Source organism: Triturus cristatus, chromosome 4_1 (assembly GCF_964204655.1).
Source record: "Triturus cristatus chromosome 4_1, aTriCri1.1, whole genome shotgun sequence".
NCBI classification, from domain to species: Eukaryota; Metazoa; Chordata; class Amphibia; order Caudata; family Salamandridae; genus Triturus; species Triturus cristatus.
The window spans coordinates 72,776,759-72,795,053 of record NC_140585.1 but is presented as its reverse complement, the minus strand read 5'-3'; the positions used below and the strand labels follow the sequence as shown (position 1 = coordinate 72,795,053).

At 42.2% G+C, this 18,295-nt stretch overlaps 1 protein-coding gene across 2 annotated transcripts in view; it reads right to left on the bottom strand.

Moving 5' to 3' along the window:
- The window catches only part of LOC146839558 (MLX-interacting protein-like), a 219,272-nt gene extending 203,544 nt beyond the window's left edge, over nucleotides 1-15,728 (bottom strand). For both annotated transcript variants that reach the window (XM_085651624.1, XM_085651625.1), the window contains exons 1-2: nucleotides 15,530-15,728; nucleotides 13,903-14,271 (exon numbers count right to left, since the gene is read on the bottom strand). In XM_085651624.1, the coding sequence (XP_085507750.1) occupies nucleotides 13,903-14,271; nucleotides 15,530-15,540 (380 nt within the window). In that variant the 5' untranslated portion in view covers nucleotides 15,541-15,728. The remainder of the gene's footprint in view (nucleotides 1-13,902; nucleotides 14,272-15,529) is intronic.
- Between the last annotated feature and the right edge of the window lie 2,567 nt (nucleotides 15,729-18,295).

Here is an 18,295-nt window from a genome sequence, read left to right as displayed (position 1 = left end):
CAATCAACTTCACCTCGGGCAGAAAAACAGATAAAAACAATGCCTGGGAGAGCAGCCAGGGATTAAATGCGTCAAGCGTCCCTAGAAAGTGAACTGAGGAGTTTGTTTGCATTTGAGAGGAAGGCAGGGCACCGAGGGAAGGGGCAGTGAAGGGAGAAACAGCTTTAATGATTTATTCTTCATGCCTATTAAAAATCACAATGGATAGTTTGAGTGTAAGGCAAAATGACTGGTATATCTGTAAAGCGCTTTGCTTTTAATCTCTGGGACAGGGACTGTCTGTATCAGAAGTGTGTCTGAGTAACAACCTAAGCTGTGTTTTTTACCTCATGAACCGAAGCACAGTAAAGCATGGAGCAGCTTGCTACATGTCTGACCAACAGCACGAGGGGCCTCTGCCGTTTGTTGCAAACTTTTATACCAACTGTCAAGCCACAGGACTATCTGCCCCAGTTACATTTCCAAGACATCTTTGGCACTTTTTCTTTCTATTATTTACAATTTGTTGTTTTTTAGTCATGCGGTAATTTAAAACCAGTACCTTTTCGAATGGTCCAATAAAAATCCAATGTTCCTGTGATGTGCTTAAAAAATGTTAAATGTGTATTTAAGTAACAGTGATTCTTGCGGATGATGTGAAAATATTCAATAATCTGTAAGCACAATGGCAAAATAAAACAGAAAAAGAATGCCGAAGAAGAAACTTTATACAGAACACAATAAAGAGACCAAAAGAGAATTCATGGGATTAACATGGTAAAATGACCAGAAGGAGAAACAACCATAAAGGAGTATCTCAGAACTCACCCTAGTGAGGGGAAGACCTCAAAGCTGGCACTAAACCAGAGCGTGGTATCGTGTAAACATGGGCCACGTTAGGAAAGGGCCATCCAAATGGCAAAAGGACACATGGTATTGTGTCTGGAGGGGAAGACGTGAACCACTGTAGGAAAAATATACATATTAGAATCCTGGAAGAGGAAAGGTTAAATAGGATACTGGGAGAATGGCACCGGACAAACCCAGGATAAGGAGGCCACAGTCTGATGGTGACGGAGCAAGGTTTCGTAAAGAAGAAACTTGTTTGGATGCAATCCTCTCAAATAACGTATAATACCGTTACCAATTTGTCTTGTAAATACTAATATTGCATTACACACAATATATCGTATCTAGGGGAAGCATTCCTATGTGTATTACTAACCAGTAACCAGAGTGTCTTAAAATGGCCGACAAAACGCGGGAATTTCACTGCGCATGAGTCTACTGCATTTACGTAGTATGACATTTTCTATGCTTGGAGGGAAACCTTTGCAGCTGCGCAATAGCTTCTAAAATGGCCGCTTGAAACTCACATGTTAATGCACATGCTACTGCTTAAACTAAACCTCATAAGTTCTACTAAATACTAATGCGAAAGATTTATATAAGTAAATGGGACTAGAGTAGCGATAAGTGGTATACAGTGAATTAATTTATTTCCGTATTCTAACATGTTTTTTTCTGACTTTATTATTAGTTCGTATTTGGGCCTCGGAGGGTGACTGAAATCCCTCTCATACCTGATCTGTGCGCACACGCACTATACCCTGCCCGGAACAATGATGACACCATTGAAACCCAGCCAAGGTCAAGCTGGCAAGAATCACATGAGAACTTAACTCATTGACCCGGACAGAGGAAGAAGAAATTACAATTTTTGCATACAATGTATTGTGCATAATGTGAAATACGGGTGGCAATAAAGCTTTGGGAAAGTAAATTAAGGGGCGGGAATATTGAAGAATGAACCTAAAGTAAAATATTACATTTAGCATGGTGTGATGAACTCACCTCCTTGCTCTGTCCAATCAGAAATAGGGGATTCACGATATTGAAACATTTGGGGGTGGTACACGAACACAGAATAGTATAATTGAAGAAGGATAGTTAGTTCGATGTCACAGATCCGTCAATGACTCTATGCTGTCAGACCCGTCTGTAAAACCCGTCTCTCAGACCAGTCATTCCGACCCGTCACAGACCCAACACAGATGCTGCCACATACTCTGTCTCAGACCCTGCAGATGCCAGAGACCCTGCTCGAGAGACCGAAATACTGATCGATAATCCAATCATCTAGAAGGGGAGTCACGGAAGAAATGTCGAGGAGAGTAGTGCCAGAGAGGGGTGCGGCCTGAACCTGTCCTGATCCTTGTCTTCCACCTGTCCCGGTGGACTTCATCTGACCCATCATCAAGGAGTTGGGTTCATCTATCATTTTAGGTAAATATAATTCTGTGAAATCTGTCCTTGTACCCGCCCTCTGTTTTTCTCCCCTTCAGGTACTGTCATCATGATATATTTTAATGAGACTTCTATTGAACTAAACGTGATCTCTTTCCTGAATGAACCCGATGTTAACATGTATTTGATCTTTGACACTCAAACTTTTGATTAGATAACACTTTTAATACTCTTTGAGTCTGTGATTATTGGAGAAACCCTTAAAAGTTCATTTTACCTATTCTACTAGCTACTAGATTCATGGAACAGAGGAAATTTATTGACAAGGAGATTGGGATGTAAGATTTGGGAAAAGATAACAAAATCTTGCAGGTAAAACAAAATTGACTCCGGCGGTACTACTAGCTTATTGTATGAATGTTTATGGGCCCAGGTGAGTATATGGTGTGTGTGTAATCCCAAGCTCGTAATCCGCTGGATCAGTTTTTCTTGGTAGCAGAGCTATGGTTAGGGTTCTAGTTAGTTAGGTAGAAAATATTGTGGATTGAATTATTGATTTATGCATTAACACCCGTTATTCGTTTATGTTTTGTTTTATGTTGTCTGGAAATTCCCGGGAATATTGAATAGCGGTTGGCAAAAGGAAGCCACACTGCAGTGAGGTTACTTGTCTGGATCAAGAAGGTGCTGAAAGTTATGCAGGACTAGAAGCACCGATTTAGGGATTATTTTCTTTCGTATAAAAGCGAGAGTAATTGGTAACAAAAGAGTTCGCTGGTGAAACTTTGGTCTTATATTACCTAGAAAGGGCACTACTGAAGGAGTAGCAGGTTCTCTGATGCTTGAGTGAAGAGTAAGCGGAAAGGTTTTACTCGTGTGTGAAGTGAAAGCGGAAAGGTTTTACTCGAAGCAAAAGAAATAGACTATTCTTTGAATTTAGAGGATCAGACAAAGTAGCTAATGTTTCTATGTTGTTAATTAATGAAAATTGCACGTAAATTGAAGAAAATAAGTGTTCGCATTACCTTGTAAAGGAGGGGTTAGTTGCGAGTGTTGGTTAGTTGCTGAGACTGACGTCACAGAGGGCCGCGCTGTGATTGGTTGGAACAGCGGGCGTGTGACTGACTCAAAGAATTGTAAAGGAGGGGTCAGTAGTAAGGAGTGATACTGACGTCACTGAGAGTCGCGCTAGTATTGACTAAACACGCAGCAGAACAGAATCAGATTGGTGAGAAGAATAAGAAGTCACGCTGATATTGGTCAATTGTTAAAAGTAAAAGCGAACATTTGATTAGCTGAAAAATAGAAGCCATAATAATAATTGATAGTGGGTCTTGCATGTGGAGACACAATCCTACTTTGACAGGGAATCGTCCAGATAGAAGGTACTTAGGATTTGCCCATGAACAGTACATAAAAGGAAGATCTCGAAAAACGTACGGAGAGAAAAGGAAAATGTCATTTATGCAGAATATTAAAAATTATTTTAAAAAGGATAAACCCATTAAAACTAGAGAAGGAATTCTTATCCCTCCTCCGAAAACGCCCGCATCTTACATGATGATGGAAAGAGGCTATCATACCTTTGTATGGCTAGAAAATTGGATAGAATATACAAAAGATGATGGAATACTAGCTTTTCCAGAGTTTGCAACCTTTAATGGAAGAATCCTACATAACTTGCGTACTAGAATGAACGAATTCAAACCCAGACCCAGATTAACACAGCATGAGGCATTAGAAGAATGGGAGACTGAAGCATTTGAGAGCGATAGATCAAGAAGTGACAGAAACTGGAGCAGATTTTATCCCAAATTTCCCTGTGAAACCCGAGATAGTCATATGAAACAGTGGAGGCAAGCCATGGTAACAGAAGGATTATATCCTGTATTGATGGCTGAGGAACAGACAGGAGGAAAATGCAGAGAAAAAATAAAGCACTTAACAATGGCAGGTAGTGGAGACTCAGAAGATGATTATTTAGAAGATATTTTAATGAAAAATCCTCCGTCCTATCAAGAAAAACCTAATAGGACTACTCAGAGTGCCCCAATTCTAGATATATCTTTAGTTCCACAGGTAGTACATGAAAGAACAATGGAGAGGGTACTTCAAGAAAGAGAAAAAGAAGCGATAAATAAAAATAGAAGTGAATTAATACAGAACATTTCCCAGTTAAACACGCATCCTGAAGCTCTGACTATTCCAGTGACTATAGATCCTGTAGTCCCATTGTATGGGGATAAATCAAATGATCCTAAAACACCTGTCATGACTACTCTCATTATTGAACCTAGAAAAGAAAAATTAATAATTGATGGCCAAGCCACTTAGAAGATACTAAAATGGCTACTCCGGCAGTTTTGGAAGTGGTGGAGGAGAACACCTGGTGAGGGAACGCCTTCGACCGCAGCCGGTGGGTGTCACAGGGAGCAAATGCGTCTCCTGAAGTAGGCATATGTGGGCATCTGAGTTCCCCAGGTAGGACAGAAATGTCCTGCGTTTAGTGGGATTATTCAGCCCTTTCACATTCATTAAAAATGGAAATTTTGTGAAAGAATTGCTTGAGGCAATACAATTGCCAAAAGAAGTGGCAGTGGTCAAGTGTGCTGCACATCAGTCAGGAAATGACCATGTGACGGCAGGTAACCGATATGCTGACCAGGTTGCCCAACACTGTGCCAAATTTAAAATAGCAGTGAACAAGAAAATTGAAACATGTGGATTCAGCTGCCAACTTATGTTACTTTCAGGATTAGAAACATGGAAAGAAGTAAGAGAACTACAAGATGAGGTGGAAACAAGAGAAAGAGAGGAGTGGGAGAAAGTTGGTTGTCAGAGAAGGGCAGAAGATGGTGTATGGATCTATTTGGATGGCAGACCTGTAATGGCAGATTGTAGGCTTGCACCAATGGCTAGGATGTATCATGGATACATTCACATAGGCAGAGATGCAAGGATTAGACCACAGCTTTCCAAACTTTTCATGTTGGTGACACACCTTTTAGACAATCGCGACCTAGTGACACGGTAATGCGAGCGAGCGGGGTTCGGGGTGGTCCTCCCCTGAGAAAAGTTTGAAAAAATAGTGGGCAAATGGTGCATTTTCAAGCAAATTCGAGAAAGCAGGAAGGTTAATAAAGCAATTGTGAATCTGTTCTAACAAAGACAATGATTGGCAAAACTGGGTGTATGGTTAAGTTTGTGCCTGAAACAAGAATATAATCATGCACAAAATTAGGGGAAGGGGGGGGGGGGGGCTAAATAGAGAAGGCCCTGCCCGTTTAAAATGAAAGTCACAGTATTAATCAAATTTTGTTTTTAAAGGGACACGGCCGGGCAGCATGTCAGACATCTTCATCATTTTTATCAGGAGGAAATGGGGTTTCACTGGCATGCACTATCGCCGCTACTTACTCTTCTGACGTGGCGTCTTCATGTATCTTCCTTTTATCTATTCTAGGCTATTTTTCAGTGAACACAATGCATTCAATGCAGCACTCTCTTCCCCCGTGATCAGCTCCATGTATTAAGTCCCCATTTTGTATGGATTTGTCCCATCTCGTCAACGTCACGGTGCTCGATTATTGTGGGCTACAGCAGAGTCAGAAACATATGAGACTTGTTCTGCCATAAGGCCAGTGGGACAGGGACAAATGCAATCAGATGTCATCCTTGTGCCTTTGAAATATTGCTATTAATAGGGAAAAGCTTGCAGCATAGTTGTTTGCAGTAACATCTGTAAAGAATTCACAAATCACCAAAACCATATTATCAAGTGCATTATCGCCGGTTTAGCAGCAGTTTCCTGCCTCTAAAGCGGCGAAAATGTTATCGCCGTTACTTGATGATATGGCCCCTCATTCATGTACACATAGCCGCTGTACACATTTTGTTTTCTAGTTCACCCATCAATCTGGTATTTCAGTACCTCCAGGAATAGTGCACATTCCCACCCAGGGAAAGCAATGCTGTTCAAAGAGAGACGAGAAAACAAAAGTAGCGCTTCACTGGCAAACACTGTGAAGTGGCGCTAATGTGTTTGTGTGAATAAATCAATCTGGCCACCTTACAACCACTCTGTCTTGATTGAGTTAGTCATTCATATTTTGAATGTTTTATTTCTCTCCACCCCGAGGCTGCACTTAAAAACTGAACAATTTCAGAAATACGACGTTTTCAGCAAAAGTCTTTTTCTTTTTTGGATCCATTTCACAGGGGAGCAAATAAACGAAAGGAGCAAAGAGTAGGTAATACCTGTTTCTTGAAGTCTCGATTTTCACCAAATGAGGAGGCGTGAGACAGAAGGAGAGGGAAGAGGGGGAACAAAGAGAGGGGGGTGCGTGCAGCTGCTAGCGGCAGGAGAACTGGACACTTTCCTGGTCTTCTCTGCCCGTTCTGCCTGTCCCCAAAGCCCAGCCTTAACTATCGTCCGTCGTGATTTCTCGAGTCGGGTAGGCATGTTAAAAAACAGAAATTGGGGAACGGACTCTGTGAAATTAAAGAATTACGGGCACGCCGTGCCCTGCTAATCCTGCTCACTTCGACCTCTGGTCCTCATAGAGACAGTGTTCGGAAAGGAAACACTAACGGCTCTGAAAACAGGATCACAGATTATACGGATGAGGATGCTTACTCCTGAATAAACAGGTCCGTCACGCACTTACGTCACTGTAGGTCCTAGCAAGAAAGAATAGAGCGCATCTCCTTGTCGTTGCGCGACACACCCAAGCACGGCAGGCGACACAGTACTGTGTCCCGACACAGAGTTTGGAAAGCTCTGGATTAGACTTTTCAGACAAATGCAAAGTTCAGGAATGTCGCAGAGAGTCTTTGCCAGAGATGCTTAACCTGTCAACAAATGAATCCAGGAAAGAAAGCCATAGTCAGTATGGGAAGAATTGGAAAGGCAGAAGGTCCATTTGTAAGGCTTCAAATAGATTTAATTCAGTTGCCTGTTTGTCGAGGATTGAAATATATACTTGTCATAGTTTGTTTATTTTCAAAGTGGGTGGAAGAATACCCAACCCGAAGAAATGACAGTTTGACAGAGGCCAAACTTCTATTGAGAGAACTCATTCCTAGATTTGGTTTTCCAGTAACTATTGAATCAAATAGAGGGTCTCATTTCAGTAATGAAATAATTTGATTAATTTGTGAAGCATTTAAAATTGAACAAAAGCTGCACTGCGCATACCGCCCAGAGGTTTCTGGAGTGGTAAAACAAGTGAATGGCACAATTAAGTCCAGATTGGGAAAAGTGTGTGCATCCACCCCACAGTAGTGGCCTGATGCTTTACCTCTTGTTCTGATGGGACTCAGAAGTATTCCAGACAAGAATACCGGATTGAGTGCCCATAAAATACTCATGGGAAGAGCCATGAGACAAGCATGCATACCAGGACACAAGCTGTTGAATATATCTGAGGATTTGGTGCTAGAGTATTGCAAAGAGTTGGCTGACCAAGTGCGTTCTCTCTCTGACCAGGTTGGAGAAGACGCAGTCACCATGCAGCCGAACCAAGCGCATGATCTGAACCCTGGCGACTGGATAGTTGTGAAGAATCACACTCGAGAATCGTGCCTAGCACCAAGGTGGGAAAAACCACATCAGGTTATATTGGTCACAACAACAGCAGTAAAATGTGTGGGCTTGCCTAACTGGATTCATGCAAGCCATACTAAAAGAGTACCAGCACCTGACGAAGACGGACCTCAACTGACTTATGCAGTTGGGGATGCTGAAGGTTGTACAGCTGAAGGATCCAGAATAACAGATCCTGAAGTAGCTGACCAAGAACAACTGAGCACCAGTCAGGATGATTGGATGCCAATAGTAGAAATACCTGAAGTAATTGTAAGAACAAGAAGCCAAACCAGATTCGTTATTCAGGAAAAGAGTGAGGACCAGATAGGAGCAGAAGAACGCGCTCAGGAGAGTGAAAATACAACAGTTAGGGGAACCTGAGCAGGACCAGTCAAGGAGCGAATAATCAACTCAGATGGAAGAAACTGAAACCACAGCTCATGAGTCTGAGGAGGAACAGATAGGCTTAGAAGAACGCGTTCAGGTGGCAGAAAGCCAAAGTGCAGTAAGACCTGATGAGGACCAGACAAGAAAAGTAAAACAAGTTCAGGGAGAGGAAGAAGAAAAACAATCTGAAATAAAACCTGAATAGGGTCAGATTAGGGAAGAACGATGCATCCAGGCAGATGATACTAAGACAATAAGCCCTGGACAAGGTCAGATAGAGAGAAATTCTGAAGACGAAAATAACCAAGTTGTGCCACAAACCAATGAAAACATAGGAACATTTGAAGAAAGTGAAAGTGCAATGCAAGACAAAAGAATCTGAAAAGGCGATAATTGGCCTAGTGTTATCAAGAGTGAGATACCAACTCGAAACAATAAATGAGGAACCGGACCAAGTAAACGAGGTATCCAGTTAGACTGAACAATCAAAGGTAAATCCCAAACGAAGAAGCACAAGATTGAAAATACTGAACAATAAATTCAAAGGCCCTGAATGGACATACGTTATTCTTGAAGACTTCAAGAATCTGGAAATAAATTAAGGAAGTGATAAAGAATTCAATGCAGAGCAAATTGAAGAAGTGAGACCAACCTGAAAGAAAAATTGATTACCAAAAGATACCATCGCAGATTAAAAATTCCAAATTGAAGAAGAGAAAATCTTCTTATCCCAAAGAAAATGGCTGACAATAGAGCTGCTGGAAAACCGAAACGAAATTGTGTCAAGAAATGTTGGAGAATATGTATATGTAGCATATTTTTAGTACTTGTAATTTGGTTAGCACTAACAGTTGCCATTTCTTATATAATGGATACAGTAGAAAAGAATAACACGCACACACATGAGAGAGGAGCTAACATTAAAAGAAATAGGGTAGCCTTAGAAGCACCAGATGAGAATAAGACAAAACGAGACAAAGTAGATTTAGAAGCACCAGATGAGTTAGACATATCACACACAGTGACAGACAATGACACTGCTTTAAATCTATTTACAAAATTATTAGTACAATACGTGGACACTATGGAAGTTAGTGATTGTTATGTGTGTACGAAGTTACTAGCATCAGTAGCAGAAGGTGTGACATATCATCATATTCCATTAACATATATTATCTTTTGTAGTGTTTTAGCAAGTTTATTTTATAGAACAGGAAAACTACAATATTATTATTTTAATCTAGACGTGATTTTTCCGAGGTTCCTATGCGAAAGAATATGAACCCTGCCCTTAGTACTAGAGACTCACAATTCATGGGAGAATATTTTCTAACTATGAAAGCAATAGATATAGCTGAAGCACATAAGCACAATTTAACATGTAAATTACACGAAGAAGAAAATATATTTTTGAATTTAGTTGAGCAGAGGAGACAGGACTTCCAAAGAAGGGCTTCTGAACTGAAACCACAGACACCTCAGTGGGCTGAGAAAGCTGAAATTTATAAAACTGGCAAGACTCATGCTGCTATGTCCCTGGACTTTGAAAAGAAAGGGAAGATCTGCCTCTATAGATTAAAGACTGAATATAACAATGTGTTTATTGGTTCCAGTGAATGCGAACATAAAATGTCTTAGTAATTGGGGGATGGTGACTAAAACGTGGAATAGATCCAGTATTTCCTGGAATTTATTATGTATGTGGCAATAAAGCTTATTTCAGATTGCCTGATCATTGGTACGGGAGTTGCTATTTTGGAATCATTTTTCCAAACGTGTATCATGTGAACAGAATCACTAGAAGTAATGAAGACGCAAAAGAACTAACATGTATACAAAGAGCTTGTTTTTCTGAAATAGTAGGTGACATTTTTAGTGCATTGATACCTTCAGTGGGAGTAATTCTGAATTCTTGTAAAATTTGTCAATTGTCTACAGTAGTGTATTGGTTATCTACTGACACTGCTGGAGGGTTGTTGATGATCAATACAGAATTGATTGCGATCAGATCTATAGTTTTGCAAAATCGACTTGCTCTTGTTATATATTTGGCGAAAGAGGGCAGAGTCTGTAAAATGCTGAAAACGCAACATTGTTGCACTTACATTCCTGATAAAAAATTTGAAATTGGAGGATATATTGAAAATATTACGAAATTAGAAGAAAGTTTGAAACCACTAGAAGTTGACAGAGTATGGAAGAAATTAACAAATAGCATTTCTACTATAGGTAGTCGGTTTTCCAATATAGGTAAAGGTATGTTAGGTCAAATAATCATGCCAATAATGGGACTAACATTATTAGTTTTAGCAATTATGTTTTGGTACAAATGTTGCAAGAAAAGAAAGAAGTATTGAGTGAATGAAAAGGGAAAGAAGAGAAAATACGAATAAATACAGCTGGAAGAAATAAAGGGAGATTTTTACAAAAGAATAAGGGGTTTACAACACAAAAGGGAAAAAGAAAGAAATTAAAGAGATGAAGAAGAATTCGAAATAGAAAAGTGCTAAAGTTGGCATCTGAATTAGTAATAGAAATTGGTGATGGAATAAAATGCCCTCAGAGAGGGGACTGATGGAGCAAGGTTTCGTAAAGAAGAAACTTGCTCGGATGCAATCCTATCAAATAACGAATAATACCGTAATGAATTTGTCTTGTAACTACTAATATTGCATTACACACAATATATCGTATCTAGGGGAAGCTTTCCAATGTGTATTACTAACCATTAACCCGAGTGTCTTAAAATGACTGACAAAACGTGGGAATTTTACGGCGCAAGCGTCTACTGCATCTACGTAGTATGACATTTTCTATGCTCGGAGGAAAACCTTTGCAGCTGCGCAATAGCTTCTAAAATGGCCGCTTGAAACTCACATGTTAATGTACATGCTACTGCTTAAACTAAACCTCATAAGTTCTACTAAATACTAATGCGAAAGATTTATATAAGTAGGCAACCTGGCAAGAATCACATGAGAACTTAACCCATTGACCCAGACAGAGGAAATTACAATTTTTGCATACAATGTGCATAATGTGAAATATGGGTGGGAATAAAGCTTTGGGAAAGTAAATTAAGGGGCGGGAATATTGAACAATGAACCTAAAGTAAAATATTACATTTAGCATGGTGTGATGAACTCACCTTCTTGCCCTGTCCAATCAGAAATAGGGGATTCACGATATTGAAACATTTGGGGGTGCTAGACGAACACAGAATAGTATAATTGAAGAAGGATAGTTAGTTAGATGTTACAGATCCGTCAATGACTCTATGCTGTCAGACCCGTCTGTGAGACCTGTCTTTCAGACCCGTCATTACGACCAGTCACATGCCCGACACAGATACTGTCACAGACTCTGTCAGAGACGCTGTCTCAGACCCTGCAGATGCCAGAGACCCTGCTCGAGAGACCGAAATACTGATCGATAATCCAATCATCTAGAAGGGGAATCGCAGAAGAAATATTGAGGAGAGTAGTGCCAGAGAGGGGTGTGACGCTGGAATTGCACTTAGAAGAGGTCACCTTCCCTGATCCTTGTCTTCCACCTGTCCCGGAGGACTTCATCGGACCCATCATCAAGGAGTTGGGTTCATCTGTCATTTTAGGTAAATATAATTCTGTGAAATCTGTCCTTGTACCTGCTCTCCGTTTTTCTCCCTCTTCAGGTACTGTCATCACGATATATTTTAATGAGACTTCTATTGAACTAAACGTGATTTCTTTCCTGAATGAACCCGATGTTAACATGTATTTGATCTTTTACTCACAAAATTTTGATTAGATACAACTTTTAAAACTCTTTGAGTCTGTGATTATTGGAGAAGCCCTTAAAAGTTACATTTTACCTATTCTACTAGCTACTAGATTCACTGACCAGAGGAAATTTATTGACAAGTAGATTGGGATGTAAGATTTGGGTAAAGATAACAACATCTTGCAGGTAAAACAAAATTGACTCCGGCGGTACTACTAGCTTATTGTATGAATGTTTATGGGCCCAGGTGAATATATGGTGTGTGTGTAATCGTCAAGCTGGATCAATAGAAAGAAAAAGGGCTCCACCAGGAGAAGCAACGCGTTGAGTGGCAAGTGGATGAAAACACGTCGGTCCGTGTAAATGATGATGCTGAGGCTGCAGAAGTCAGACTCGCGGTGCAGGATAGTGCACGAATTGCTCACAAATGGGAATATGTGGCGTAGCAACATGCGCGAGGCAACATCACTGCGGTACGTAATAAGACAACATAGGTGAGAGACGAGCACCAATCAGCATGCATCTCCAGGTTGAAAGGCAATAATTGGCATGGTGATAACATTGTGACGTGCGTGAGGCAACGTAACAAGACAAAGTAAGGGAAAAACCAGCACCATTGTGTGCCAAACGATCTATTTTCACATCGTCCACAAGAACCACTGTTTGGTAAATATATTGTATGCCCTGCTTACTTGTGAGTAGGCCTGTCCTTTTTTTTTTTTTTTTTTTAAATATAAATTAAAAAAAGAAAAAGGATTCCCATGCCTCTTCTTAGTACAACTACGTGTTGGGAAGCAAACCTACTGCTCTATTAAAAGTGTATTTTTTTTTAATTTACATTTTTATTGAAAGCGTGTCTGTCATGTTTACGCTGTATATATTTTCTTTTTGCAGCATATGCTTGCAATAAAAATTAAAGATAAATAATCACTGCACCAGCTTGCGAAGGCCAGACCTACTGGTCTTGCAAAGGCTTGGGGTTGGTGTGTGATCAGAACATCCGTCAGCCACTAACTACCCCTTGCATCATGTTATCTGTTCAGGACGCGCCTTACGGAGTGTCATGATGTGATTTATAGTTATGCTATCACTGTGAATAAGTCATGTGATGTGGCATAATTTCCAGTTATGTCATCATTATGCTAATTAGCAAATTCAAATCTTGAATTTTCCTGCCTCTTGTTGTTCATAGAATTTTGGCAAGTATGAATCTTGCAAGTGGAGGCCTTGAGGAGTTTTATCGACACCACACTTGTAGCATTCTCTCCACTACTGTGTGGTCAAATGTTTTACCCTCTATCCTTATAAATAGATAATTTCCATTAGCCTACCACCCAAACACTTATTTCGGGTCCTGTGCCATCTCTTTTCTTGGTGTGGCCCACACACAATCCACACAGTCTGTTTGGGTCTTTTTCCTTCCTGAGCCCTAACAGTAACTTCTAAAGTCCACATATGCATAACCACGGAACTAACCAATGCACCGAAGGTCCAGCTACTTGCTAAGAAATCACAAATCTACAAGCAAACTTGCCCCATGTCAAATCGTGTTCTCCAGCTTCCTGTCAATCCAAAATCTTTCCATGTTCCATCTCAACAGCATGTGGAACAGCTTTGAGATAGGCAATTTTATGGGCAAAACTTTACACTGAAACATAGCGTTAATTCAGCATGTGTCAGGCTTTTGAAATTGGATTTTGAAAGTGAATATAACCTTTTTGCTTCAATGCTTCTGCTGAAAAGTTATTTTACACATTCAAAACTAAATGACGTTTGCAGAATGTGAACCAATGTATGGTGTCATTTTCAATGTGTTATAATTTACACATGAGCTAAACTAAGAAAATTTAGACCTTCAAATTGTTGTTGTAGTACTTTACAATCCCCCCCCCCACCAAAAAGTAAATAAAGGGACACCTGAGAAAATGCCATAATCTCACCTGTATGCCAGCGTCATGCACTCGAAGAGCTTAGTAAGAGAGGCATCAATGTTCAAGCACCCGCCACGGTTGCCTGGTCCATATCGGTAAGTCTGGCAGGTGCGCTCATTCACGGTGTCAAAGTCATACTCCCCGGCGCCTTTTTTGCCCCGCCAGGTGGGCTCTGGCCCAAGCTCCACCAGTGCCCGCTCGGATAGTGCCATTACCACCGATTCTGGTGCCACATCATCGTCGTCATCATCATCCTCTTCGACACCACCGGCTGCTAAGGCACGGTCAGCATGTGGTTCAGAGACCATGAAGTGGCCGCTGTGGATGATCTGGGGACGGGACATAGTGGCAAGGCACACCGCAAGGAGGTCCTGTGTCCTAATGTCACAAAATAAAGCTTATTGAGCATTAAAGTAAAACTACTTGATTTTCTCTGAGGCTAAAAAAATGCTTGAAGACCATTTCAAATATTCAGCACACAAACATGAGAAAAACAAACTTGAAAAATCCCCAAAGATTTGTTATATTTCCATTCAAGCAAATTCTCAAAGGGGGAGGGGGGCTTCAAAATAACCTAACTCCAGAGCTTTTTGAAGGCTAAGGCCTTCAAAATGACTTGACTCCAGACCTTACCTCTTGTCTCAGAAACTCTACAGCAACAGCCCTGCCACTTGCCTCAAGGTCTTAGCCCAGTTACTGGCCAAAACCATCACCTTGCCACCTATTGAAACTACTAGTCTTAGTCGTGTCCCGAACCCCAGCACCAACACAACCTCAAGCCCCAGAAACTCGAATCTATTCCAACCCTTTTACCTAACCTACTTCCTTGCTCGACAACAGCAACCCTTCCTCCTGCCCTACAGCAGCCTCACAATACACACAGCACTAACTTGTACCAAAGAGACATATTTCTGTTTCCTACTCCAGACCATCAATCCTACCTCCTTCCCTGAATCTCAAACCTACTATTATAACCCTGCCTCAGAGAAGCCTCACGATACACACAGCACTAACATCTACCAAAGACACGTATTCCTGTCTTCTACGCCAAACGATCAACTCTACCCCTTCCCTGCATCTCACACCTAATATTATTATATAACCCTGCCTCCTGTCTTAGTTTTCCAGCCATGCCTCATGTGCTTGGCCTACTAGGTACACCAGATCTATAGCTCTGCTGTCTGCTTTTGATTCCCATCACTTTCAGCTACAGACCCCAAGCACTGACACACTGCTTCCACCCTACCTCATGCTTCGTTATCACAACCTAATTTTCAGCTCCACAGTAGGAACCCTGCTCCAGAGCAGGCTCGTAATATAAGCAGCACTAACTTCTACCAAAGACTTATTCCTGTCTCCTACTCCATACCATCAACTCTACTAACTTTCTTGCACCTCAAGCCTACAGTTCCTATTATAGCCCTGCCTCCTGCCCTAGATTCCCAGACATGCCTCATGTCCTAACTCTGCCTGGTGCACCAGATCTACAACCCTGCTCTCAGCATTCACTTTCAACTGCCACACTGCCCCCACCTTCCCTTCTGCCTCATGACCCAAACCTGCCTCCTGCAACAAAGCCAATCCCTTACCTCCTGCTGTTACAGACCCTAGCCCTGCCTGTGCGTTTCCACCTTACCTTCTGCCCATAAGCCTCAGATCCAACTCTGGAAAGGCGCCCTTCTCTGTCCCTGCGGGGTCTAGGGGGCTCCCGGGCCCACTGCCTACTCCACCGGGCACAGCTCTGCTCACAGCAGAGGGTCTAACACGGGTCCATCTGGGAGGAAGGAGCAGCTGTGCCACGGGCAGGTCACGTGATTACGTCACATGGCGTCTGTGCGCATGCCCAGGTAGTAGACGCCGTGACACGATAGAGGGCCATACTGCGCATGCGTCGAAGTAGCGCACTACAAATGTAGGGCACGGCCTAGTCGGAAAGGACAGGTCTGTTATCATTGCGCATGCGCGTAAATTGAACTGCACGTATTCATGAGCTCGGGAATGCAGTTGCACAACCCTACTTTATTTACTTATTTATGTGTTTTATATAGCGCGGACTTTACCCGAAGGTGTCAGAGCGTTTCGTAATAGGAACAGTAATGATACATGAGGAGAAAAATTACAAGTGAGCATGTTACCAAAGCAAACGTTACGTTACATGAGGCAATAGTGACAATTGTGCAAGTATCAAGAGCAAACAAAATACAAGAGGTAGCAAACGATACGTTACAAAAGGAAAAAGTGACGTGTGCAGGTTACAAAAGCATACAAAGTACACGTAGGTTGCGGCACAATTATTATTTATTTATATTGCAATCTTTTGTATAGCGTGGGACTCGACTTGAAGGTATTGGAGCGCTTTTACATCACACAAGGGCACTTTCAACCACATCGTGCCAAGTACCACTCATCGGGGGTCAGACTAACGCATTTTAGTGCTGGTTTCCGCATCACCGCATTATAACTGCTTATAGTCATGCATTATGCCACCTCATGGGCTACCCCTTTATGGGAGGCTACATTTAAGCAGCAAGATTGCTCCGCTATACAAGCCAACATTTTAGAAGAGAAAAGTGTGAGATTTATAAAAAAAAAAAAAAAAATCGGGAGAATGGATTTCTCTCATTGACTTCTATTGAAGCAGAGGCAATTTCAGATGGGAGACTGACAAAATAATGTTATTTCTGGCTTCAAAAATCTCGTACTTGAAACTGGTATACTGGCATGTATGCTGTGATGCTCAGACGAAAGCTGCATGCTCCCAATACTGAACGCCTCTCTCTTAGTTAATTATTAATTGCCTGGTTATCAACGCTCTGTAAGGAGCCGCATGGCTTTGCATGCCGGTGATGGAGCAAGGATTCGTATAAAAAGAAACTTAAAAAGCCACACACGGTTGTGGTGGATACAAGGTCGCACTTCAACAAACACCGCCAGGGTGTGCTCAGAGTGGAGAACATGGCGGCCAGCGTCTAGCAGGCCGCGGAGGCACCGCCAGAGCGTCATGAGAATAGCTACTGTCCATGTCCTTATTAAACTAGAACAGATTTAGAGCATTTACGGAGACCCGCCAACCCTCTCTTCCGTCTTAGTTTAAGTTTTTTTTCCTGTTTTTTATCCTGTTTTCTGTCTCCCCACACTCCCTTACCGCCGATCTGCTGCTGGTGTTCGGCGGTCTCGCTGTGACTTGAGACGCGGAGCAGCGGGGCAGTGGAGCAGTGGAGCCCCCCCTAGGCGGGGGTCTCTTGAGATCGGTAGCGGCGGCAGTGGCGCTTTCGGCATCAGGGTGGAGGAGGCAGGGGAGGTAGCGGAGCGGACGTGGGGGAGGGCGGCCCTGGAGCTCCGAAAGGGAAGAGGCGTGGCAGCCAGAATCTCCTTCCGGGGGAAGGGGGGTTGCGGAGCCAGCGGGCTGGAAGGTCTGTCTGGGAGAAGAGTTGTGAAGCGAGCAGAAGAGGCTCTGGACACAGTTATTTGTGAGTCGGGTGAGTCGAATGAAGGCCGGTCACAGGGGGTGCTGTCTGGAAGTGTGAGTCCCCGCTCCGGTATTGGCCCTGAGTTCATTGGTTTTACAGAAAAGGTGAAATCTCCCCCGGTTTTGCCTCCATACCCACACCCACACCCACAATATCTTTTAAGGAAGATTTAGAGTAGAGGGGGAGGGGTAAGGGAAGAGAAATCAAGATAGTAACAGGGGCTGAGAACGAGGAGGAAGAGGGGGGTAAAATAAACACAGTAAAGAGAATAAAGGAAAGGAAGACTGTCGTCCAAAAGGGAAAATCCAGGCAGGACTTAAAGGTTATTCCCTCCCTCAAGACTTTCTTTAAGGTTATACCTCAAACAGTTTTTCTAGCAGAGAGCAGGATGGAGGGAGAGAAGGAAGATGAGGCAATAGATAAGGAGAAGATCATAGAAAGTGAAATTTCCAACAATGTGCCTACATAGGTCAGCGACTGGAGCGAAAATATCTCTCCTAACAGATGTCAAATCCTGGCTGAGTTTCCTGTTAATGAAGATGTAATTATGAGCACCCAGATGCCCCTTGTGCCCCAAAATAAATCACAGCAATTGTTAACTTCCAAGGTCCTGCTTCAAGACCTAGGAGCCTCAGGAGCGTCAGGAGGGACGGCGAGTGAGGAGCTGCTGCTGAGTGGGTTGTTAAAAGCTCTCACAGTGGAGATGAGGTCTAGGTTTGAGACATCAGAAGGGAACCAGAAAGAAATAAGACAAGCTTGTGATAATTTGGAAAAAAAGATAGACGATCTCAGCAGCAGAACGGCCCAATTGGAGGGGGAAGTAAAGGAGATTAGGGAGCAAGTTGGTTTGAATACAACTGAGATTACGAAGTTAAAGTCCTCGGAGGCAGAGTATTTAGAGAGGGTTGAGAGGTTGGAAAACTTCCAGAGAA